Here is a 26,704-nt window from a genome sequence, read left to right as displayed (position 1 = left end):
ATGGAGGACACGGACACTGCCCTGTGGGGGGGGGGTGAGAGAGAAGGTGTCAGCTATGGAGGACACGGACACTGCCCTGTGGGGGGGGTGAGAGAGAAGGTGTCAGCTATGGAGGACACGGACACTGCCCTGTGGGGGGAGTGAGAGAGAAGGTGTCAGCTATGGAGGACACGGACACTGCCCTGTGGGGGGAGTGAGAGAGAAGGTGTCAGCTATGGAGGACACGGACACTGCCCTGTGGGGGGGGGAGAGAGAAGGTGTCAGCTATGGAGGACACGGACACTGCCCTGTGGGGGGGGGAGAGAGAGAGAAGGTGTCAGCTATGGAGGACACGGACACTGCCCTGTGGGGGGGGGAGAGAGAAGGTGTCAGCTATGGAGGACACGGACACTGTCCTGTGGGGGAGTGAGAGAGAAGGTGTCAGCTATGGAGGACACGGACACTGCCCTGTGGGGGGAGTGAGAGAGAAGGTGTCAGCTATGGAGGACACGGACACTGCCCTGTGGGGGGAGTGAGAGAGAAGGTGTCAGCTATGGAGGACACGGACACTGCCCTGTGGGGGGGGGAGAGAGAAGGTGTCAGCTATGGAGGACACGGACACTGCCCTGTGGGGGGGGGAGAGAGAGAGAAGGTGTCAGCTATGGAGGACACGGACACTGCCCTGTGGGGGGAGAGAGAAGGTGTCAGCTATGGAGGACACGGACACTGCCCTGTGGGGGGGAGTGAGAGAGAAGGTGTCAGCTATGGAGGACACGGACACTGCCCTGTGGGGGGAGAGAGAGAGAAGGTGTCAGCTATGGAGGACACGGACACTGCCCTGTGGGGGAGTGAGAGAGAAGGTGTCAGCTATGGAGGACACGGATACTGCCCTGTGGGGGGGAGAGGGGAGTGAGAGAGAAGGTGTCAGCTATGGAGGACACGGACACTCCCTGTGGGGGGAGAGAGAAGGTGTCAGCTATGGAGGACACAGACACTGCCCTGTGGGGGGGGGGGAGTGAGAGAGAAGGTGTCAGCTATGGAGGACACGGACACTCCCTGTGGGGGGGGGAGTGAGAGAGAAGGTGTCAGCTATGGAGGACACGGACACTGCCCTGTGGGGGGGGGGAGTGAGAGAGAAGGTGTCAGCTATGGAGGACACGGACACTCCCTGTGGGGGGGGGAGTGAGAGAGAAGGTGTCAGCTATGGAGGACACGGACACTGCCCTGTGGGGGGGGGAGTGAGAGAGAAGGTGTCAGCTATGGAGGACACGGACACTGCCCTGTGGGGGGGGGAGTGAGAGAGAAGGTGTCAGCTGCCCACCAGCCAGGACGCCCGCTGACCTGTGACCCCTGGACCCAGCACTGTACGTGTCCTTCCCGCCTCAGAAGTGCCTTTTCCCTGCCAGTCTCTACCTGAACTATTAGCACACCTTCCAGCTGCTGCTGCTGGAGATGGTGTCCGCTCCTGAGCTGACCCTGTGGGTGGTTCGTGGGCTCTTATGCTCTCAAGTTATTCCAGCAGCTTTGCATTGGTCAGAATGTAATAAAGTCAACCTTCAAACACTATGGGAACAAGTGGAAGTGTGGGTCTATCGGGAAGGGACAGCTAAGCTCCAAATCCACCTAGGATATTTCTTTTATTCCACAGTGTTCCACAGGCAGAAGAGAAACCTGGCTGTTCCACTACTGACCGCTGCCTTCAGTCCCCAACTTCCCGGGCGTTTCCTGCGTTCCAAGCGCTAGGTCAGGTGCTCATGCCACAGACATGACTACACCGCAGTCCCAATCCCAAACCAGCAAATGCTATGGGGGCGGGAGAGATACCGCAGCCAAAGAACTATAACCTGAGGCTTTTCATCCATTGGCCTCCCCTTCGAGCGACCTGAAGTCCTAACGAGCTCCGAAGGCCAAATGGAAAACGTAGAAGGAAAGAAGGAAGGTGGAAGATGTAACCAGGTTGGCAAATCAATTTCCAGATATCGTTTCAGATGGAGATTCCATCTAGCCCTGCCCAGATCTACCAGCGGGGCCCAGCTCTCCTCTCCCATCTCTGCTTCCTGCCTGACAGTCAAGCAAGCCTTCTTTCTGTTCTTGCTCCTCCTGGATTTCTGGACAAGAGGAAGACACCCACAGACACACGGAAGGTGAAGACAGGTCAGCTAAACCAACAGCCAGACTTGGTTAAGCTCCTGCCTGATAGACATGGGTTTGCATGTAGACTCCTCAATATATTAGCACTTTACTTTTCTTTTTTCTTTTTTTTAAAGATTTTATTTATTCATTATAGAGAGGGGAGAGAGAGAGAGAGAGAGAAGGGGGGAGGAGCAGAAAGCATCAACTCCCATATGTGCCTTGACCAGGTAAGCCCAGGGTTTTGAACCGATAACCTCAGCGTTTCCAGGTTGACACTTTTATCCACTGCGCCACCACAGGTCAGGCTAATATATCAGCACTTTAATTCAATATATCCCTGTGTGACATGCATTCGCTGACGGCCTCTGTAGACTAGGGCCGGCACTGGAGAGCCTGACATGCTAAGACAGACGGGAGGTTGCTGGTATGCTCAGGCAGTTTTCTCCCAGGGCAAAGAAGTGGTGGCCAGGAAGGAGGCTTGGGGCTGGCCATGCAGGCTCAGGCCCTGGACCTGCTGCTGGTCTGGAATCTGTCTGGAGGGAGTGGCGGGGAGGTGAGGTGTATGCCCACTCACTGTTTCTACAGCTAGACCACTTTCTCACAGGACATATTATTATCCACCTACCTCCAAACAGAGCCTTGAATACTAACCCAGGCCCTGCCGAAGCGGTCTCAGATGAAGTCCACGGGCCTCTCCACTGTAGAACTAATTAATGATGGTGAGGCCAGAATTGGGGTCTGTCCCACATGGACTGGCCCACAAAACCATAAAGGGGCAAAGCTCTCGGTGGCTTTGCCCTCACCCTGGGTGGGGCACGTGCTCTCGTGGTTGTCGCCATGAGGCAAAAGACCAGGCTACAAATGCTTTCCATCTTGTTATTTCTCACTGGAGGCAAAAGTCAGCGGTATTTTTTTTTTTCTTAGAAATCATCTACAAACTGTCGATGCCCTCTGAATAACAGAAAGATGGCTATAACCAGTGCTGGAAATAATTGTACCGGTCAATTTAGTTACTAGCTTTTAAGCTTTCCAGGAAGCGTGGTTTCCCTCTTCTTGTCTCTGGTCCAGTCAAGAAGTTGCAGAGTTAATAATGAGCTTCCGAACATGGTCGAAAGTGCTCTGCGGATACCAAAGCCCCAATCCTCCCAGGCTTCCTGGGTGTAGCTCATCTAACCCCCGCTTCTGCCCACAGGAGAACTGGTCACAGAGGTAAGCCAGGGGCACCTGTGTGGGGACTGTGCCCTGGGGGCTTAGATGGATCTTGTGGAACAGGGATGACAGAGACAGAGAAAGGAAAGGCATCAACGTTTAGTGGGGTCCAAACAGAAACAATAACTACAGAACACAGGATGTGCTTGAAACAAAAGCAGGCGCGTCGAAGGACATAGGAGACAGTGCGGAGGGAGCCCGCGAAACCGCTAGAAACAGGAGGGGAGAGGGAAAGGGTAGGGAGGACACATGCGCTTTCTGACTCCGGACATTTGTTAGTATACATTTTACCAGCATGATTTATCTGAAATTAATAAAAGCAATGAAGATAAAAAATAATAAAAAGCTGCAGTGCACAGAGGAGCTCTGCTAAGAAAGGCAGAGAGCGCGAGGACCTAATAATGAGAGCTAAATGTTTTCTGCTTTTTATTCCGAGCCAGGAGTAGTAGTATGTGTATTAACATATGTACCCTGTGGAAAGATCTACACACGTCTTGTGTACAGATGGGAAAACTGAGGCACAAAGCAGTGACCCGGCTGGTGAGAGGCAGGGGCAGAGCTGAACCCAGGCCACTTGGCCCTTGAGCCTTCACTCTCCAGGGCTGCCCTGTATCATCCACGGAGGGACAACAAGACAGAGCGTGAAGGACAGAAATGTGTCACAGGCAATTCTAGGTTTTAGATGAATCGGATAACGGGGGAAATGGGCAGGAGACAGGAATTCATGGACTTGAGGTTCACAGAAAAACCAGAGGCGACAAGATCTGAAAAGACCAAGTGGAGAGGTCTCATGGAGTGGAGACGGTACGTGCCCATCTATAAAAAAAGGCTGTGTGGGGGTGGGCCAGGAGGGGGGAGTTGTAATGAGAAATATCTGTATATTCTCCTCTGTTGTGTATTTTTAATGTTTCAAACAAATTTGCTTTTATGTGTCTTTTCAGAAATGTCCCATCATACCCACAACCTAAAATATATGATCACCAACATCAACTACTTTATGTCTACTTCAAGGATAACTGCTGGGAAATATTTCAATAAATCCTATGAATAGAGCTTTTAAATTTTTTTTAAATTAAAAAAAATTTTTTTTTATTTATTCATTTTTAGAAAGGAGAGAGAGAGGAGAGAGAGAAGGGGGGGAGGAGCAGGAAGTATCAACTCCCATATGTGCCTTGACCAGGCAAGCCCGTGGTTTTGGGCCGGCGACCTCAGCATTTCCAGGTCGATGCTTTATCCACTGCGCCACCACAGGTCAGGCTGAATAGAGCTTTTAAATGAATAGTATAATGTCTCATAACATGTCAAGAGGGTGTTTTTCCAGTCTTTAAGTTAGAGGGGAGAAATTCCTATGGACTTTTCAAAAACTATTTAACACAACCTTCCTTTATACAATACCCAACTATAACTGCAAAAGTTCTTACCCTAACACTAATATACAAACACAGAAGGGCTCTAGCCTTTTTGTTAATAATAAAAAATGGCATATTTATTGAATTAAAAATAATAAAGCAAATACTTATTCCGAAGCCTTATCTTAAGTCATTTTGAAGAGAGCATTACAATAGACTGCAGAGACAAGCTGGACTTTTCAGACAAGGGGATTTTATTTTAGCCGTCTACTATTGTTTTCATCAATCTTACTTACCTTTGAAGATTTCCCTTGTGATTGTCTTCTTCCTATAAAGAAGAAAGAAGTTCGTCTGAATCAGTTAGTACTAGTTGCCTGAGAGCTCTCAGCGTGCTGAGCGGCTTGTTTTGCTCTCCTGCCCTGGGAAAACAGCTTGAAAATGTACATGGAGCCGCGTTTTGGTCAGGAGTGCAGCTGCCCCTTGGCCCTGGGGGGTACAATAATAAAACCCTGACCCCACAGTGTGAGGAGGGTGGGAGCTTCCACAGCCCAGGGAGGAACCCGCATGCGTGATAAGAACGGGCTTAAACTTCCTATGAACCTTGTCATCGATCAAGGACACTCCTGTGCTTCCTCAGAGGACTTCGCTGACTACACGAATTTCCAACCTGATTTTGTAATGACCTACGTGTGTGTGTGTGTGTGTGTGTGTGTGTGTGTGAAAGAGAGAGAGAGAGAGAGAGAGAGAGAGAGAGAGAGAAGGAGGTGGGAGAAAGGAAGATGAGGATATGAGGATGACAGAGTGAGTTAGGAGACTGATGTGCCTTGGTCTGAACCTCACTCTAGAAGATGGTTGGACAGCGTTAGGCTTGAGTACTTTCTTAATTTTAAACATTGCCATTTGGAATCAGAAACAAAGCTATGGTGATTTCTGCGTAAGGATGCTAGCTGTGCTGGCCGGGGACAACACGAACACAGGCTGATGTGAGGAAACACCCATGAGTGGCATGTCCTGAAGAAGGATCAAAGGCCCCAGCACTGTGGGCGCCTTGTGCTCCCTCGCAGTGAGCGTGGCCTGCTGTGCAGATCAATGCGGGGTCCAGGCCTCTGTGGGGCTGGCCCAGGGACAGTGTCCTGACCCCAGGCAACCTTCCCTGTGAACCTGCTGTGAAACTGGACCGTGTGAGATTGCCAACAGACCAAATGGTATACTGGTGATGTCGCATCAGCTGGGTATCTATGGCTGAGGACAGGGCACCTGACCCCACCGACACGTGACTGAGTACGATTTCCCCACATTGTAACAACACTATTGATGCGAACCCTTCTCAGTCTGTCAAGTCCTTGGGACAGGTTAAATGACAGGTACAGCAACTGTTAAATGGACTCACAGGTAATAATTCCTAAAAGCAATTTTTAAAACCCGGGTTTAAAAAGGGCTTAACCAGAGAAAGTGCTGCTGGGCCATGGAAGTGTCAGCGCAGAGCTCAGCTCACGCATGTGCTCCTCTGATTTAGGTACGGCTTCTCCGTGCTGGGCTGCTCTCCCTTTGTGCAGAATGAGGCATCTGTGGCACGTCCTTGTTCAGTGATATTTGCTACTTCCAAATGTCAGGTATTTTCTTTAAAACAGACTTTTTTCCCCTGTTATTACTGTTTTCCAGAATCAGAAGACTGTGCTATGATTTTAAGTAAAGCTGAAGAGCTACATTCCCCCGAATGATCTGTTGCCTCCTGTGCATTTCCCTGGACACACCCATTTGTGAAACCTTTCCGTTCACACAGGACACAGAGCCCTGTATGTCCAAACCTGAGACAGGATGGCAAAGTAGCACTGACCACGGCACCAGCTACAAGGGCGCTGGAGTCACCGAGCAAAGCCCTTGCCTTGTGAGGTTTCACTTTTACTTAAGCCCCGGAGCCTGCCTGCCCTGTGGCGGGGTTCCCCGACAACCCCTCAGGGCTCCCCGACAACCCCTCAGGGCTCCCCGACAACCCCTCAGGGTTCCCCGACAACCCCTCAGGGCTCCCCGACAACCCCTCAGCGCTCCCCGACAACCCCTCAGCGTTCCCCGACAACCCCTCAGGGCTCCCCGACAACCCCTCAGCGTTCCCCGACAACCCCTCAGGGCTCCCCGACAACCCCTCAGGGCTCCCCGACAACCCCTCAGCGTTCCCCGACAACCCCTCAGCGCTCCCCGACAACCCCTCAGGGTTCCCCGACAACCCCTCAGGGCTCCCCGACAACCCCTCAGGGCTCCCCGACAACCCCTCAGCGTTCCCCGACAACCCCTCAGGGTTCCCCGACAACCCCTCAGCGTTCCCCGACAACCCCTCAGGGCTCCCCGACAACCCCTCAGGGCTCCCCCGACAACCCCTCAGGGTTCCCCGACAACCCCTCAGCGCTCCCCGACAACCCCTCAGGGCTCCCCGACAACCCCTCAGCGTTCCCCGACAACCCCTCAGGGCTCCCCGACAACCCCTCAGGGCTCCCCGACAACCCCTCAGGGCTCCCCGACAACCCCTCAGCGTTCCCCGACAACCCCTCAGGGCTCCCCGACAACCCCTCAGGGCTCCCCGACAACCCCTCAGGGTTCCCCGACAACCCCTCAGCGCTCCCCGACAACCCCTCAGGGCTCCCCGACAACCCCTCAGCGTTCCCCGACAACCCCTCAGGGCTCCCCGACAACCCCTCAGGGCTCCCCGACAACCCCTCAGGGCTCCCCGACAACCCCTCAGCGTTCCCCGACAACCCCTCAGGGCTCCCCGACAACCCCTCAGTCCTCCTGCAGTAGTGAACTGGATCCATAACCCAGGCCGACCTCGGGGAGGCAGTTCCCGAACTCTCTCTGGGACCTGCAGGCGGGAGGCTCCTCCGGCTCGTCCTCCAAAGACAGGGCATCCAAGTAGAGGTTCTCCCGCGCTGAGCACCTGTCCGACTCCTTCAGCTTGGAGAGCGGCCGGTCTTCAAAGGGGGCCGAGTCCGAGTCTGTGCAGGGCCACATCCCCGGGGCTCGGGGCAAGCGGGGGCTGCCCGGGGGAGCGAAGGGTCGGACGCTGCCTTCTTTCTGATCACAGAGGAAATTTCCACCTCTCCAGGGACTGTTTTCTTTCTGCAACTTGAGGGTTTAAAAATCAAAAACAATTAGCCTCGCCCTGGCCGGTTGGCTCAGCGGTAGAGCGTCGGCCTAGCGTGCGGAGGACCCGGGTTCGATTCCCGGCCAGGGCACACAGGAGAAGCGCCCATTTGCTTCTCCACCCCTCCGCCGCGCTTTCCTCTCTGTCTCTCTCTTCCCCTCCCGCAGCCAAGGCTCCATTGGAGCAAAGATGGCCCGGGCGCTGGGGATGGCTCTGTGGCCTCTGCCTCAGGCGCTAGAGTGGCTCTGGTCGCAACATGGCGACGCCCAGGATGGGCAGAGCATCGCCCCCTGGTGGGCAGAGCGTAGCCCTTGGTGGGCGTGCCGGGTGGATCCCGGTCGGGCGCATGCGGGAGTCTGTCTGACTGTCTCTCCCCGTTTCCAGCTTCAGAAAAAAAAAGAAAAAAAAAAAACAAACAAAAAACAATTAGCCTCACTTTTCTGTCTGTTCCTCTCTTTAAGATCATGCATGGTTTCTCTGTAAGTTCAGATCACAAAGACCATGGGAAGTAAACGTTTTTAAAGCTCTGACCTTGATTTCACAATGTAACCCAACTGACAATCTGTGTTACGCACATATAAGGCAACTCCTTCTGAAAGAATCTTTGTAATTATACGTAACTCTGAGTACTGTACTCACAGGAAACTACTTATTTATTTATTTGTTTGTTTTAAAGTGAGAGACGGGGAGATAGACAGACAGACTCACACATACCCCAACTGGGATCCACCCAGTAACCCCCGTCTGGGGCCGATGCTTGAACCAACTGAGCTATCCTTAGTGCCCAGGGCCAATGCTATGAGAGGGGAAGAGAGAGAGAAGTGGGAGAGGGAGGGGAAGAGAAGAAGCAGATGGTTGCTTCTCATGCGTGTCCTGACCAGGGATTGAACCCAGGTCGTTTGCATGCTGGGCCAGTGCTCCATCCACTGAGCCAACCGGCCAGGGCCACATATATTTTTTAAAAATTTAACATTCAGTGACATATTTAGAACTCTTCCTTTTTAATTTCTTTCAGAACTTAAGTGGAAAACCAGCAGAGACAACAAACTTCAGAGGGTAAAGCTGATTTTCCTAACTAGCAGTATTATTTCCAAATCATGTGGGACGGGTCTTAGGTATAACCCAAGTGATCAAACTGCTATAATCACTGCATGCCAAAAACAACTTACGGTCTACTTTGCTGGGAGGATTAAGATTTAGCTGTAACAGAATGTCAGATCTGGTATGACTGAAAACAGATGAACACAAGATACATATTTCTGAGTCAGACATTTTTTTTTTGCCTGACTTGGGAAGCTCAAGGAGCAGCTGTGGGGAGCACACAGGGCCACTTGGAGTTAGGAAGACCTGATTTGGACACGTTGTTTGAGTTTGCCGGTTTCCGGTCAGGCGTTAAGTCTCCCTGGTCCTCTCAGCTCAGTCCGCTCATCTGTAGATGGGGACTGTATACCTGCCTCACAGGTCGGGGCGGTGAGCCCACTGCGAGCTCGCTGATCTGCCCTCTGGGGCTGTGTGCACTGATGATCACCATGCCTCTTCACAGCACAGGGACCGTGCGGAGGATGAGGAGGAAAGGGCACCACTGTGAAGTCACAGGGACAGTCGAAACCATAGAAAGGGCGGGTGCTCTCGCTTCTCTCCTTGGAGAAGCCCTAATGAATGTTTCCCCTCTACTCCCTGGAGCTTTCCTCATGGAAACACACACAGGAAGCAGAGTTGAGAACGGAGGGTATTTCCTCTGACAGATCCCTAGCGGGGTCTTTATTGAATGACACGCCCAGCACTCTACACACTGGCTGATCTTTTGAATAAGTAAATTATCTGCAATGACTAAAATGACAGTTGGATTTGTACTGAAGGGTGACAGAAGAAAGATTTTTCAATCCTGGGACAGGAAGTTCTAAAACTCCCTTATAGAAGAATATTAACTTATTTTTTTTTTAAGAAAGGATCTTTCATAAACTATACCTTTGTGTCCCAATTTCAGTATTCACCCACAAATTAGCTGTCTGTCAGTGTGGCCTATGTGTTATCCGGAAAAAGCCGTGTGAAACAATGGGGCTAAGAACTTTTACTTATTTGTCGTAATTTCTGAGGTTGTGGGACCAAAGTCTAAAGAGTATTATCTTCATTTTAGGAAAAAGATGAAGATTCAAGTAGCAGAGCTTGAATGTTAGCATCTGTAAGGCCGGTGGCCATGACCGTGCAGGTTCACATTGGATTCGGGCAGACGGTAAAGGAACTGTGGAGCTGGAAAGTGGTGGGCCATTCCGTTTATTAGTCTCCCAACAGCGGACTAGCAAGCAGGCAGGGAAAACTGCTTCTCTCCCTCCCTCCTTCTCTCCCTCCCTCCCCCCATCTCTCGGGTTGGGGGGGGACCCCTTCTCTGGCACACAACAGCCCCTCCCAGGGGTGGCAGGCAATCCACAATCTATAATCTGCCACCCCGAGGGCAAGCTCCTGCAGCCTTACATAGTCTATACACACATGGCGCTGCCTGCGCTCATGCACCAATCAGACTAAGTTCGAGGGAGCAAGCCTAACACACCTGTTTGCCCAACAGTGTCTGAGGCAGGACTGCAGTGGTGTCAGGGAACAGACTCACCACCTTGGCTGTCAGCTCAGCGGCCTCTGCTCCACCCCTCCCCACCCCCACACTGCTTCACAGCTCTCTAAAGGTGCTAAATGCTTTCTTTAATAAAAAAATAAAATAAAATAAAAAGGAAAGCTTTCTATTATGTTTATCTAAGGCACATCAGGGCAGTTTAGTTTCAACACATGATCGTTTCCAAGCTGTTTCGGGCAAGGGAATTAAAATGCAAGAATCACTCACATCCGAAGCTGTAAATGTGCACCGAGGGTGTGTGTGAAGAGGGGGAAGAGTGACTAAAAAAGAGAGCTATGAATAAGCAGGTTCTAACTCAGTAAAATGGAATTTCAAAACTAAACCCCCCAGCCAGGAGCAAGGAGCACTAAAGCTGGGGTGAGGTTTCCTAAAAAGGAACTGGAGTGGTTTTAGCTGCAGGTATCTATCTGCTGCTAAAATGCCCCCGGGGTGTTGTAATAGAATAATGGGTCCTTAAAAGGATAGGGTTTCTTCTAGCCATTTCAAACCAGGCATCAGCAATTGCTGTACTTAGACTCTTGAAGTGGAACAACTTGTCATGCAAATAGAAAATTTAAAAGATTTGCATTTCAAATCATACAGGAAACAATAAACCCTCAAGAGCTCACCTTATCTGAACTGGGCAAAAGGAAAAAAGTCAACCTGTGAATAAGTTTTAAAAAAATGCCTTGCGTGGTGTAGAGACAACCGATTTAAGGAAGTTTCTGGGATGAGAATAAATTTTCCTTTAGCTCTTTAGAGCTGCAAGTTCTTTGTCATCAGCATGTTAATTGGGAATTTAAACAATTCCTAAGGAGAAACGCAGTGTGACTCCATAAAAGTTAACAATCACCCAATCAAATTTGAGTTGAGACAGGAGATGCTGATAAGATAGATGATACGTGTTATATGACCTTAACCACACTCTCACACTCATTCGTCATGTAAAATGCCTCAGGTGGCAACAGAAATTATATAGGGATTCAATGACACAGACCAAGAATGAAGCATGTGTTCTGAAAGTGGAAAATGGATTTAGTATTACTTCTCTTACCATCTGTATTAGGTTATCCTAGTCAAGGTTATATGGCTCACCAAGTAGTCAAATATCCTGAGCATGCTCTATGAAGAGTGTTTACACTTATTTATCTGTGGGATGCTTAGCTAAAAGTTAACCAGTGAGCAATCCAGTTACTGATAAACAAATCTATATACAATCCAACCAATTTCCTCTTTCACAGAGAATGCCTATAACTGCTTTACCTAATTTTCAGGATTGGGCACTGAGATTTATAAAATCTTCTTTTAAAATCTTGAATATTTGAGGCAAAAGGCCAGGCTTATTTTTGAAAGCCACAATTGAATATCTGAAGCACCATTCACTGGCAACAAACCCTTTTCTAAAAACAGCAGTGAAGTCATTGTACCAAGCCTGTAGGATCCACCACTCACACAGATCTCAGAAACAGATGAATGCCCGGCACCCATTATGCTCAAAGATGTCGACCTTGAGGACTGAGGTCTGGGGCTGTCAGTTTGGAAGAACTGTTGCAGTATCAAAAATCTGGACATGGCGTTCGGCTCCTGCTCCCTTTTCTCTTTCCAAAATAGTCTTAAAATGAGGCAAATGCTTATCCTTTGGTTATTTTAAAGCTGAATATCATCAAATGTCTTACCATTTTTTCCTTTACTAGAAATTCCTCATTCCCAAAAGTAAAATAAAACTCTAAGAGACTTGCTTAACTTATCTCCGTGGTGTGACTTACAAAATGAAGCCATACAAGACCAACACGTCTGTGGCTAACAGGTAAAGGGGGACCCAGAAGGGCAGCGATTGTGATGGCCTTGCTAGGGTACAGGGGTGACAGACAAAGTGAGAGTGCCTGGAGGGAAGGTCAAGAGGGAGCTTCCGTGGTAATAAGGTGCCTACCATCACTGTGATACTGAGAAGCTACCCTTCGATATAGCGCACCTGTGGCCATTCTTCTGATCACATACCACTCTGCCTCTACAAATTTCCACTGAACAACTGACCCATCCAATAGAGCACAAGCACACAGGGGATTTACTATAGAAGGTTCTCCCCAAATGCTGGCATTTCTAGGCTGAACAGAAACTAGTCAACTTTCCTTTGATAGAATTGGGGGAATCCTGAAATGAGCCATATCAAATATCAATAGGGTCACTCAGTTGTGTGAATAATCCAGCCCAGGAGGAAGTTCAGCTCCTTTCTGTCTGCAGGCACTTCCTCTTGCTCCAGGCTTTCTGAGCCAGAGGCTCCAGACCTTTCCCAGTTCCTTCTGCCTCCCTCCCTCCCTCCCCTGCAGTGTGCAAAAACTGCTAACCACAGGTACCATATGCCTAGGGATAATGGAGCACATCGATAAAAAGGCTCCCACATAAATGCAGGCAGTATGGGTATTTGTAATAGAATAATGAGGTTAACTTTCCTGAACTTGGTTTCTTTTTCTTTCTTTCTTTTTTTTTAGCAAAAGAGACAGGGGCAGAGAAAGAAACAGAGAGAGAGACAGGAGCAGACAGACAGGAAGGGAGAGAGATGAGAAGCATCAATTCTTTGTTGCAGCTCCTTAGCTGTGGCTCCTTAGTTGTTGCTCATTGACTGTTTTTTCATATGTACCTTGACCAGGGGGCTACAGCAGAGTGAGTGACCCTTTGCTCAAGCCAGCAACCTTGGGCTCAAGTTAGCGACCATGGGGTCATGTCTATGATCCCACGCTCAAGCCAGTGACCCCACACTCAAGCAGAGAGCTTGGGGCTTTAAATCTGGTTTGTCTGCATCCCAGTCTGATGCTGTCATTCACTGTGCCACCACCTGGTCAGGCATGAACTTGGTTTCTTACTAATATACTCCCTTAAGGCCGCATAAATTTGTAAGCGTGACAAGCTGAAATGAAATAAAATGTATGCTGTGTAAAAAATCTGGCCAGGGCAGAATTCCAAACCTTCCTCTATTTAATGCAAAAATGCAATCTGTGCATCACTCAGGCACAACCACAACTCTGCAAACTGTCCTGAGTCTGACACAGTGCAGAGAACGATGATCTGGGCAGTAGGAAAACAACTCCTCCTCTCCCCCTCGAATTCATCTGAGTTTCTGAATCATTTGTTTAGCTGGTGATGAGCTACCAGCTACCTCCTTGAATATGATCCTATCTAATTACAGCTCAGCAATATCCGCAGCAGGTGCAGACAGCCTGATTTCCAATTTAATTCAGCAATTTCTTTACTAATGGACAATAATTCCACTCTTGCTGGAGCAGTCACCGTGACCACATGTTTAGGGGGAAACTTGAAAGTTAATTTTCTTTAGACAGAAATCACTTTCTAAGACCTGAAATAACCTCACCTTTCGAGTTTAGTCTTTAAATTCCTTCACAAAGTTATATCCCACCCTGGAACAGACACACACCACACGTAAATACACACAAGGGAGTTACCTACAAACTTTGTGATGAAAACATCTGCATAATGGAAGAGCTGAGTCCAGGTTTCCTATACTAAAAGTTCCATTTTTTCTTTTTCTTGTCTTCCTCCTGAAGCTTATGAAATGTCCTGATATAGTAAGGACCCCTGAGCAACCTGACTGTTTCTCCCCGACACGCTCTGATTTCCAAGTCAGCTTAGCTGTCTCCTCTGTCTTCCCCGTTCTCTGTGTCTTTGGGCTTCCTTACCTGTTCTATTTTCCACAGGAGTTCCTGCTTTTGCCGCTCCCACTCCTGCCGATCTCTGTCCAGGCGGTTGAGGAGTTCCACCTTCTCCTGGTTCCAGTTCTTCTCGCTGTGCTGCATCTGCCAGCGCAGGTCCATGACCTGGCCGTGACTGTCTGCGAGGAGCTTCTGGTGCGTCTCCCTCTCCTTCTTGAATGCCCCTTTGCTGTCAGTGCTGGAGCCCAGTTCTCCCAAGTTTTTCTCAGTCTTTTCTTCCAGCTGCCACAGAGAAAAAACTTAGAAATTTAGTCCCTGCCAAGTCTCACCTTAGCAAGTAAAGAAAATCGCAGAACATTAAGGTATCTTTCCTGAAAATATGTTTAAACTGAGATTTGACCAATCCTATGGAAAAAAACCATTTTCAGTTTTAAAGTCCTGATTACGAACATTTGACACAGAGGCACACAGAAATCAAGGTTCTCATAGTTTGCTTTTTAGCTCTACTTCCCTACTGAGTCACCACCATTTCTTGCCTGTCCTCCTGTAAAACTCCTTGAGGACAGGTGTATGTCAATCCCTATATTCTTAGCCCAAAATGGAACCTAATGATGGAGCAGTGACGGGACCTAGGAAGCTGCTACATATATTTAACAAACACCCAGTAGTTAAATACCAAAAACAAACAAACAAGCAAAAACAAAACAAACAACAAAACCCTCCTATATAGACATCATATCAAATGGCTGAAAACCAAACAGGAAGACTTAGTGGCAGAGAAAAAAGACACCCACAGACAGACATGCACACACAGAGGCACATGGATATGAATGACAACAGACCTTTCCTCAGAAACTATGCAAGTCAGAGAACAATAGAGTGACATCTTTAATGAGCTGTAGTGGGGAGATGGCACTTTGATAGAATTATACACTCAGCAACAAAATATCTTTCAAAAATAAAGAAAAAACATTTTTAACAAATAAAAATGGAAAATATATCCATTGCCAGCAGACCCTCACTTCAAAAAATGATAGAGGAACTTTTTAGGCAGAAGGAAATAATACCAATAGACACTGTTCTACTCACAAAAAAATTAAGAACACTGGAAATGGCATAAATAAATACAAATATAAAACTCATTTTACATACAATACATATATATATATTTTTTTTTTTTTTTGGTGACAGAGACAGAGAGAGAGGGTCAGATAGGGACAGACAGACAGAAAGGTAGAGATGAGAAGCATCAATTCTTCATTGCAGCATCTCAGTTATTCATTGATTACTTTCTCATATATGCTTTGACTGGGGGTTACAGCAGAGCGAACGACCCCTTGCTGAAGCCAGTGACCTTAGGCTCAAGCCGGTGAACTCAGGCTTCAAACCAGCTACCTTTGGGCTCAAGCCAGCAACCATGGGGTCATGTCTATGATCCCAAGCTCAAGCCAGTGACCCCACGCTCAAGCTAGTGAGCCCGTGCTCAAGCCAGTGACCTTGGGGTTTCAAACCTGGGTCCTCCATGTTCCAGTCTGACACTCTATCCACTGAGCCACTGCCTGGCCAGACTTTACCTATTTTTAATTGCTTTAAAAATCACTGAGTGTCCAGACTGACCAGTGGTGGCACAGTGGATAGAGTGTTGACTCGGAATGCTGATGTCCCCAGTTTGAAACCCTGAGGTCACCAGCCTGACCATGGGGTCATCAGCTTGAGTGTGGAATCAAGGTCGCTGGTTTAAGCAAGGGGTCACTGGCTGGGCTAGAAACCCTGGTCAAGGCACATATGAGAAGCAATCAATGAATAACTAAAGTGAATCAAATATGAGTTGATGCTTCTCATCTCTTTCCTCCCTCTCCTTTCCTGTTTCTCTTTCTCTCTCTCACTTAAAAGAAAAAGAAAAAGATAAAAAAAAAACACTGAAGCCCTGGCCGGTTGGCTCAGTGGTAGAGCGTCGGCCTGGCATGCAAGGGGTCCCAGGTTCGATTCCTGGCCAGGGCACACAGGAGAAGCGCCCATCTGCTTCTCCATCCCTCCCTCTCTCCTTCCTCTCTGTCTCTCTCTTTCCCTCCTGCAGCGAGGCTCCATTGGAGCAAAGATGGATCGGTTGCTGGGGATGGCTCCTTGGCCTCTGCCCCAGGCGCTAGAGTGGCTCTGGTTGCAACAGAGCGACACCCCGGAGGGGCAGAGCATCACTCCTTGGTGGGCAGAGCATCACCCCCTGGTGGGCGTGCCGGGTGGATCCCGGTCGGGCGCATGCGGGAGTCTGACTGTCTCTCCCCGTTTCCAGCTTCGGAAAAATACAAAACAAACAAACAAACAAAAAAAACAACCACTGAGTGTCCAAAGCAAAAACAGTTGCAACGTACTGTGTGTTTCTAGACCGTGTAGAAGTATACTGTACAACAACAATAACACAGAGGACAAGGAGGGAGGAATTGGGAGTATACTGTTGTCGGAGAACATAAAACATTTTAGTTACAGATAAGTGAACATACAGATGGATCTTTTTCCTTTCTTAGTTTAGTAGGTCTCATGGACCCATGTTATTCCATTCAATTCTAATGGTTTCTAATCTATTCTCTACCTTGAAGTCAGAATAACCATTTTTAACAGCAAACCAAAATGCTTTAATTCCACAATAAAATCAGGATTATTGTTTCAATTCTTTGCATATTCTTTTCTTTCACACTTGACTAGCCGCAACTCCGCAGACATGGCATGCTCCCTTCTTCACAATGTTCCTTTTCTATCTGATGTTATCTTTTCTCATCTTTTGCATGTACTCACTCTTATTCATTCTCTGAAGTTCACTCTAAGCGGGACTTTCACAAACAATCCTCCCCTAAACCCTCAAGCTGAGCTGTGTGCCTTTACCTCCCACCCCAGCACTGTGTATCGGCCTGATGGGTTGCTTCTCATACAGTGATAAGTTATAGCCCTGTCTGGGTCTCCCACTGTCCTGCAAATCCAGGCAAGAAATATAATATTTGCTGTCGAATCCTTGCACTGGGGAGTCAACTGAAGGAATCATCTTTGGTAACTGACACAATATGACCTTCACTCAGAGAAAATACTTAACTTTTGGTAGAATTCACCTGTTTTGCTTTTCCGTAGAAGACGGTAAAGATGGGAACATCACAAATGAACCGGCATCCACCCACACTCATTGCTTCCTGGGCTGCAAATTTTTAAGGAACTTCTTAAACAATTTGGGCAGAAGACGAAACTCCCCCACTACCACCTGCTTCTAGGCTCCAAGTCCCAGCATTACCTCATGGTGTTTAACGGCTTACTCTGGGAGGCTTTATTTGTAGCAAACATGTGGGTGGATACAAGGTTTCTCTAAAACAAAGATGCAATGTTTTGTTTTGTTTTTTTGTTTTGTTTTTTTTTTGTATTTTTCTGAAGCTGGAAACAGGGAGAGACAGTCAGACAGACTCCTGCATGCGCCCGACCGGGATCCACCCGGCACGCCCACCAGGGGCGACGCTCTGCCCACCAGGGGGCGATGCTCTGCCGCGACCAGAGCCACTCTAGCGCCTGGGGCAGAGGCCAAGGAGCCATCCCCAGCGCCTGGGCCATCTTTGCTCCAATGGAGCCTTGGCTGCGGGAGGGGAAGAGAGAGACAGAGAGGAAGGAGAGGGGGAGGGGTGGAGAAGCAAATGGGCGCCTCTCCTATGTGCCCTGGCCGGGAATCGAACCCGGGTCCCCCACACGCCAGGCCGACGCTCTACCGCTGAGCCAATCAGCCAGGGCCTAAAGATGCAATGTTTTGAGATTGGTTTGCATCAACGATTGTGCCTCTTTCTTTAGCTACACTTCATGTCTTTGAAAAAACTTCCTTTTTTGTCCCATAAACGTATTTTTATATAGGTTTAAAGGTAGCACATCAGAAAGTGTTTCTACTCATTTCTTCTCTGCTGAAGGGGGACTATACAGGCTGTCTCTTTACATAAACAGAACACCTAATAAGAGTCCATGACCAGGCGGTGGGCGGGATGTAACTGGGTCAGCAGCTCGGCCATCTGACCAGCTCCACTTGGTACTCTGGTGTTCCTATGCTTTGCAGCTTCCTCTGCAGAGAACACTGTGCCTCTGCTCTTCCTTCCGAGGCCTGTGAGCCAGGTACCATTACTCCCCTGAGCAGGTGACAATGCAGGTGAACCTGTGCGTACCAGGGGAGAGCTTTTCCTTTGACATGCTATGCCCTTTCATCTCTTAGTAAGGCCATTTGGAAGAGGTCTCTTTTCTGGGCAATTATTTTTCCATGCAGAACTGAGCTAATTTATATAAATTTTTAATTACTTTATGGTATGCTTCAAAATTCAGCCTAGAAAATAGATGATCAAAGATGTACAGACCTTCCCATCCCCCCCCCCCCCATCATGATCAAGGGGCTGGAAGAAAGCTGGAGAAACCATCTGAACAGGCAGACACTGTGCAGGAAGCGACTGCTTTCAGGATTTCCAGGGAGAGAATGTTTCTGAAAACAGTCACGATGTTTCTGGCTAAGTCTGACTGTAATAACCATGCCTCGCTCTAAAATCTCCCAGGAGGCTCTGCGTTGTTGGACGTGTGGAGGCAGGAGCCCACTTTCCTCTGCACTTGAGCACTGAAGGCTCTGTGATCTGAGACCGGCCTGTGTTTCCTTCGGTGAAAATAAGGACACAGAAATTGATTAGACTTCTAGGGTATTGAATGGAAGGTCTACCGTTCTTCCTAGTATTTGGAGAAATCTAAAGAAACACGTGTTTACCTTTTGTCAGAGATAACTAAACTACAGTCTGCGCTGTTCTCTGTTTCTGTCTGAATTATGTCAGCGCGCTCTGAGCACCGCTTCATGCTGGCGGTCCTTCACGGGGCTAAATACAACCTCGTTCAATGCGGAAATGGGAAGAGAAATGCTTCTTTAAATTGCTGACCGTGTTCCATACTTGGGAGAAGGAATGGGGGGAGAAGGAGGTATACCTTGGAAAGGTTGGGAACTTTAAGAAGAGCTGTCAGGAGAAGCGCCCATTTACTTCTCCACCCCCCCCCTCCTTCCTCTCTGTCTCTCTCTTCCCCTCCCGCAGCCAAGGCTCCATTGGAGCAAGGATGGCCCGGGCACTGGGGATGGCTCCTTGGCCTCTGCCCCAGGCGCTAGAGTGGCTCTGGTCTCGGCAGAGCGACCCCCCCGGAGGGGCAGAGCATCGCTCCCTGGTGGGCAGATCATCGCCCCTGGTGGGCAGAGCATCGCCCCTGGTGGGCGTGCTGGGTGGATCCCGTCCGGCGCACGCGGGAGTCTGTCTGACTGTCTCTCTCCGTTTCCAGCTTCAGAAAAATACAAAAAAAAAAAAAAAAAAAAAAAACAAAAAAAAAAAAAAAAAAAAAGAAGAGCCGTCAGGCAGCTGCTCCAGGTTTCTCCTCAGAGCCCTCTTTCACTTAGACAAAGGTCACTAGGAATCTGAGTAACTGTGCCTCTTCCCCATCTGTCCCGGGGGAGACGGGGGCAGGTACCTGTTCCAGGCGGCACTTGAGCATGGCCCACTCCACGTCCCAGGCAGCCTTGTCACTGGCGTACTGCTGCTGCAGCTGCAGCCGGGCGAGCTGGTCCTCCCGCAGCTCCGAGCGCAAGTCCTCCAGCAAGGTCTTCAGCGCGCTGAACAGCTGCTGGTTTTCCACGACCTGTGGGAACAGAGGAGCAGGCCCTGGCACCTCGTGCAAGGCTCTTCTTCAGGACAGAAGAGGAGAGGAAAGAAGCCTGGCAGTCAAGGTGGTACTAGGCTGTTTCCAAGGTGCCACTGGCAATGGGTGCAGAGCCAAGGGTCCCCATGCAGGCCAGGGGGCCCTTGGTGCTATGGGGACCTGCAGCAGAGGAGAGGAAAGTGCAGAGGCCACAGGGGGCCCCAGAGGCCAGGGCTGCCAAAGCTGTGGTTTGGGATGCAGATAGAACAAAATACACTCATTTAGGTGTGCTGTCGTTCTAATGCCAGCTGTTGCACAGAAGGGAATGAATAAAGGCCTTGTGCTTCTCCCTCCTTCCCTCCCTCCTTTCCTCCCTTCTTTCTTTTATACCCAGAAATCTGATGAAGGCCCTGTGGTGTACACATTTGGAAAAATGCTTCAAATCTGGCCCTGAAGGATCCTCCTACCAGAGGCCAGTTCTCAGCTGCCAGCTCCGCCCCTGCGCAGGCTGGGCTACAGGGACAGCCAAGCAGAGACAGGACAGATCCTTGGAGCCTAGGATGGGGCTGGGTCTGGTTTTTAAGCTCGCTCTCCACTGGGCCGGGCTCTGCAGGTCAGCCGGGGATGCTGGGTCTGGCTGCTACAAGTAGCACTCGGGAGCTTCTTGGTGGAGTCCTGGTCAGGGGGGTTTCGTCTTGACTCTTTTTGCGACTCTGTGCAGCAGTCCCGTAAGAGAGGAGACCCATGGATTAGCAGGGGCCTCTGGATTTCCTGGAGAAGGCTGTGGCTGGCTTCTCCCTGGGTGACACCTCACCCACAGTCCCACGCGGGCCCCCTGCTCAGGTGGGGACAGTCCCAGCAGCCAGCCTCAGGAGGTCCGGGTTGCTGGTGGTGGTCACGGTGGCTGGCCCACTCTGTCTGCCGGCACTGCTGGACCAGGTCATCCGGCTCCCGCTGCACCCCCTCCATCTGCCAGCGTCCTTCAGTCTTCCCAGCAGCGCTCCGCCTGGAGCTGCTTTGCTCCTGGGGGAGCCACTGCCTGGTGGCCTCCATGGCTGCCTCTTTCCGCTCCTTCTGCGAGTGGACACCTGTCAGGTGCTCCCGCCACTTCTCCTCGAAGCGGAATGAGCACTGGCCGCCGGCTGTCGCCACCTCGCTCCTTCTTCCTGTGCGGTCCGTCACCGTGTGGCCTGGGCTGCGGCTCCCAGTACCCAAGACACTTCCAGTATCGCCAAAGGCCTTATGCTTCTTGTCAACACAGGGTGGTTATCCTCTGACTTGTGGCCACTCAGAGGTCATGTATATGACAGACACGACCATGGGGAGGGGGAACTTTTCAATTTTAATAATTAAAGCCAAAAGAAAATGCCTCACTTTTTCCCGAAGGCTTCCTCATGGTCTCTGAGACAGAATCACTGTCCTTTCTGCTTCACTGACAGCACAAACAGCCAATCCATGCTTGGCTCATGTGACGTGAACAAACAGGTCCAATAAATAAAAATGGTTCTTTTTCTTACTAATCTGCTTATACCTAACTTAAAAGATTTTATACTTTCTAAAACTTTGAAGGCACATTTCAAAACCATGATTGCTATCTCAGTACATTTCAGCATGGGCGTTTTACCGGAAAGGCTTGTCTAAATGAATTAATTCTGAACCTGGGTAATAAAGAGCCACATGAGCCCGACTCTCCCAACCAGACAGAAAACACAAAGTGTATCACCACAAGGTCTCAGGGCAAGCTTGCTGGCGCATTCATGACAGGAGGAACAAAGTTCTCTCAGGCCAGCTGGGTGCAGACTCTCTAAAGCAGGCATCCCCAAACTACGGCCCGCGGGCCGCATATGGCCCCCTGAGGCCATTTATCCGGCCCCCCGCCGCACTTCCGGAAGGGGCACCTCTTTCATTGGTGGTCAGTGAGAGGAGCACTGTATGTGGCGGCCCTCCAACGGTCTGAGGGACAGTGAACTGGCCCCTTGTGTAAAAAGTTTGGGGACCCCTGCAACAGAAAGGAGTCTCGGGGGAATCCCCTCACTCAGTACACTAAGGGGCCCTTTGCTCCCAACTTGGATCTGCACACATTTCACGTTCTCCTCTCCATCACGTGAAGAGTCAGTTATACTTCCAAAACTATCTACAGCTAGTGCTCGACTTACGACCACCATTGGTTCCAACAGACTGGTCGTAACACGATTTGGTCGTAAGTTGAGTAGGCTATATGTACAGTACTGTGAAATGATGTTATAAAAATCTTTAAGTCATATTTTATCATAATTTTCTTTCATTATTGTTATATATCATAATTTTCTTTGTTCATTTTATGCCATTTGTATCATCTCTACACCATTTTGTTTCCTATTTTTACAATCGTCAGGTTTAAGTAAAACACTGCATGACCAGTACAACTGGTTTAATATTTGCAAAGACAATTTCCTCTTGGTAGACATCTTGGGAGGGGTTTGATGAAAAATATCCAAGACACAAAACACAAATTGCTGTACCGAGTCTGGGATAACAGTTGAAATGGTGCATGTGGAGACGGTAGTGCTGCCGGAAGCTGGTCCGCACTGTCCTACGCCCAGCTGGGCAACGCTTGCGCTGCCAGACGCGGAGCAGTCGTGGCTAGCGATTGTGGTCGTAAAGTCGAATGGTCATAAGTTGCATAGGTTGTAAGTTGATCAATATTTCTAGTTAATCCACTAAACACACATGTGTACAGACACAATGATGGTCAACCACATATGGGAAAATTTTAAGATACTTTGGATATATGTTTGGATTTAAGTAAAGTTGAATTAGAAAAGAGAAAGTCTTCAACATGAACAGATTTATTACTGAAAACTCCATAGTTGCCCCCATTATTTACACAAAGAGTTATAATATTAATACCGTAGACTTTGATGGAGCAGAAAGGCCTATTTATTAACCTTTTTATTTATTGCTTCTTGAGTTTTCTCACCTTGAATACCTATTTTTACTTTATTAGCTCTGAGATTAAAGGCTTATTAGGAGTACAATTCAGTTAACATTTGTAAAACTCAGATAAAAAAAACCTTTAAAAAATTTTATATATTCTTTCCAAACACCTGAATATAAATAAATCACCTCTATATTCAATGAGATGCTTTTATGATGTGTGAATCTGTAATAAGTGCAGAACAGTTACTTTAAACTGTACACCAAAAGTGTTTTAAAATTAGGTAAGTGTAGATGAGTGAGGTATTATAATAATCTTTTCAGAAATATATGCCATTCCAAGAATAAGATTATCTGAAAAATTATGTATATTTTATGGTAGATTTATTTGACATTTTCATGTTTGGGTTTTAGAGTTTAAATATATCATTACTATTTTTATAGTAATTCTATGTTTAATTTTTTTATTAATTTTAATTTCTTTTGTTAACATGGATTCAAGTGTTCCACTCAATATTACACCCTCACCCCCACCCCTATACCATTACTTTTTTTTTTTTCTTTTTTTTTTTAACAAAGACAGAGTCAGAGAGAGGCATAGATAGGGACAGACAGACAGGAATGGAGACAGATGAGAAGCATCAGTCATTAGTTTTTCGTTGCGACACCTTAGCTGTTCATTGATTGCTTTCTCATATGTGCCCTCACCGTGAGGCTACAGCAGACTGAGTGACCCCTTGCTTGAGCCAGCGACCTTGGGTCCAAGCCGGTGAGCTTTGCTCAAACCAGATGAGCCCGCTCTCAAGCTGGCGATCTCAGGGTCTCGAACCTGGGTCCTCCACATCCCAGTCTGAGGCTCTATCCACTGTGCCACTGCCTGGTCAGGCTATATACCATTATTTTTTAAGTCAAAGTATTTTGAGCATAAAATAATGATAATGATTTTGATCCAGTCAATAGCTCCCTATGAACTGTAAGTCACACTGTGGCCAGCCTGTGGGATTCTTACACGTACACCAAATAGCTCTGATGACATTCCAACCAGTACTTTGTGCTTCTCGAAGGCAGGGGTTCATGGGACAGTCCTTTTGCAGATTGAAAATTTGGGGGACTATCTCTGGAAGTAAGTACTTTTTGACATTAGCAGATTATCAGATTAAATAAAATTAAGCCTTAATGTTTTCGTGTACATTTGGGTCAGAGTAATCAACACAATGTCCTATTACAGCAGTATATTAATCATCATGAAATGAGCTCAAAATTGCTTTGGGGTAAAGAATCCATGCTACTGGTATTTGTCACTATAGTCACCTGGGAACAGCGTGTGGCATGGCAAGAAGCCATATTAGCTCTCTGCCTTGGTGCACACCAGCAAGAACTGACGTCCAAGTTAAAATTTCTGAAGACCCTGAATGAGTCATTGATGAATATGATCCTTCTAAATGACTTTTCCACGCACAAAACCCCCAATAATGATAACCAATATTGTTCCTAATGGGCCAGGGGTATGTTAAATCGTTCATCTCCATGATCTTGCATTTCGCATCAACAGTGGGTATATACTACCATGTTTTCTGTGTGATGGAAGAGGAACTGACGTGGACAGAGATGGCCCGGGTCGCACTGCTAGGAAGAACAGAGGCAGGACTGCAGTCCAGGTCTGGCCCTTCGAAGGCTGAACAATTCACGCCAGGATATTTGAATTCTGTTATCATGCCTTGCCTAGGCTTTTATTATTATTTTTTAACTTGATCTTAGAGAAGCCATCTAATCCTTGTGAAATGAATTCCATTCCCTTATCAAGGAAAATAATAGTGAGTGTGGGGCAGCTGTGTTAGGCTTGCTCATGGGTATACCGGCTGCAAGCACTTTGCTTGATCAGTGCGTGAGCACGTGGCAGAGGCTATATGAGGCTATGGGCGCTTCCCCTGGGCGGTGATTCTCCCAGATCGCTCTCCCACCACCATGAGGTGCAGTTTTCCTTGCTCCCTTGCCCTTACTGCAAGTAGCAGATTCTCTTTTATTAGCTCTTTCCCTTCTGTTGTTTATTTGCTCACCTGTCTTTGCAAGCCTCCAGTAAACGGGTATGGCCTGACGCTTTCCAGCTTCACAGTTCCTCTACCGTCTGCCCGAATCCAATGTGAACCTGCCTGGCCTTGGCCACAGGCATTACTGTGAGCCACCCCGAAAAAATACCTAGAGGTTACTTCTCTCACTTTTCCTCTGGCAGTGGCCCTTACTGGGCTATGTTTAGGGTAAAAGATTACCCAAATTAAGTCAAGAATGGAACCCAGACTGTGCTCCATTGGAAGGTCTTTAGGTGAAAGTCTTTTTAGATACAGTGCTTCTGAACTTTCTGTGCCAGGGGCCAAGCTATGCAACCTTTTAGTTTATGTATCTGTTAAATATATGTCAATTTCAATGAAAAAAGGACAACTTTTCAATTTCTTTAAGTTCAGCTGGTTGGTTTTCTCAGAAAGAAGCAGGATAAAATGGCTCTATTTCTTCTCTGCAGTCAAGAGCATTCCAGCCCTTACAAGCTCATCTTTCTTGGATGAAGCTTAAAATAATCTGATCCCAAAATTGGGGTCAAAAGCTTGACTGTGCTATAAAATGTTAAACTTTAGAACAGCTTCAAGGTTGGTGTCAGCCAACAGGTACACAATAAATATTATTAATAGAAAGTGAAAAAGAAGTTGTGGAAAAGGTAACATACCAAGCTACCTGTGATGCAATGCCAGCAATTTTACAAACTCGTTCTTGCTTAAGATTTCTAAAACCCGTATATCCCAATTCCATGAAAGAGCTAAATTACCATCAACTACTTTGCTTGTACCAGAGCTATTAACTTTGAAAATGACTTTAATCTAAAGTTTGAATAGAAATATTGACTTGTTGCTCTAGGCTGACCCACAAAAGCCAGTCACAACATAAGAGGTGACGGCCTCTACTTCCTATTAGGCTATTAGACATAGGCAGGGAGTTCTGGAATACCTCGGTAGCTGCTCCTGACCTGCAACACACACTGCTTAGTTTCTATTTCATATATAGAAAGAGGGGGACCTCGTGCTGAGCTCAATAAAAGTAGCTTTCATCCACAGGAGTCCTGAGACAAGTCCTTTCTGTGTGATTAACCAGAAAGGATGCATTTGCACTTCCAGCAACATTTTAATAGATAAGCCATTTATGATTCTTACCTGTATTATTACATTCCGATTAATTCTGATTCTTTGTTAAAACCATTATGCCGCCACAGATAAAAGATACTGAGCAATGTGGACTGGCCGTGAAAAGATCATCATCTCTGATGGAGGATATGAGATGATAGGCTCGTTTATGGGCAGAAATCATTTTTCCTCTGGCTGAGAAAACACCAGGCGATCCAGGCCCTGAGAGCCCTGCGCCTGCAGGCCAGCATAATTTACCCGAGAGCTTCCCAAGAATAAATGTGGCTGCATGGAAGAGCTAATGGGCATATATTAATAAATTAGAAACCCAGAGATACCAGCCAAAGGCTTCAGAGAAACCAGGGCAGGTTCGATAAAAGTCAAGTGGCCAGACGGGAAGAAAATCCCTCATCAGCGAGGATGCGAGTTTGTTATGCACTTTGAAAGGTGTATCCATAAACAGCCCACCGTGGTTCACTCTGGGCTGTAGGACCGGGGCGGAGAGCCCTTCCTTAAGTCCCCATTAGAACTTGTAATGCCGGTGGCCGCCATCATGGCCAGGCAGGTCCACATTGGATTCGGGCAGAAGGTAGAAAAACTGCAGAGCTAGAAAAGGTTGGGCCATTTCGTTTAATAGAGTCTCACAACGGCAGACAAGCACACAGGCAAGGGAAACTGCATCTCAGGCAAACAAATAGCAAAATGGCCCCTCACAGTGATGGGCAGGCAACCCGTCATCCGCAGTCCCCCGTCTCTCCGGAGGGCAAGCACCCATAGCCTCACACAGGCCACACACACGCGGGGCAGCCACACACTCACGTACCAATCGGGCGAAGTGCTTACGGCTGGAAACCCCACAAGCCAGCCTAACACAGCTG

The 26,704-nt window shown here is 48.1% G+C and overlaps 1 protein-coding gene across 8 annotated transcripts in view; it reads right to left on the bottom strand.

Annotated features, from left to right (window-relative positions):
- MTCL1 (microtubule crosslinking factor 1) overlaps positions 1 to 26,704 on the bottom strand; it is a 171,350-nt gene that overhangs the window by 18,310 nt on the left and 126,336 nt on the right. For all 8 annotated transcript variants that reach the window (XM_066353171.1, XM_066353174.1, XM_066353172.1 and 5 more), the window contains 4 exons: positions 19,576 to 19,743; positions 14,104 to 14,358; positions 7,491 to 7,787; positions 4,967 to 4,998 (listed from right to left, as the gene is read on the bottom strand). In XM_066353171.1, the coding sequence (XP_066209268.1) occupies positions 4,967 to 4,998; positions 7,491 to 7,787; positions 14,104 to 14,358; positions 19,576 to 19,743 (752 nt within the window). The remainder of the gene's footprint in view (positions 1 to 4,966; positions 4,999 to 7,490; positions 7,788 to 14,103; positions 14,359 to 19,575; positions 19,744 to 26,704) is intronic.

The sequence above is a fragment of the Saccopteryx leptura genome, chromosome 11 (assembly GCF_036850995.1).
Source record: "Saccopteryx leptura isolate mSacLep1 chromosome 11, mSacLep1_pri_phased_curated, whole genome shotgun sequence".
NCBI lineage: Eukaryota > Metazoa > Chordata > Mammalia > Chiroptera > Emballonuridae > Saccopteryx > Saccopteryx leptura.
This window is presented reverse-complemented; position numbering and strand designations above follow the sequence as displayed.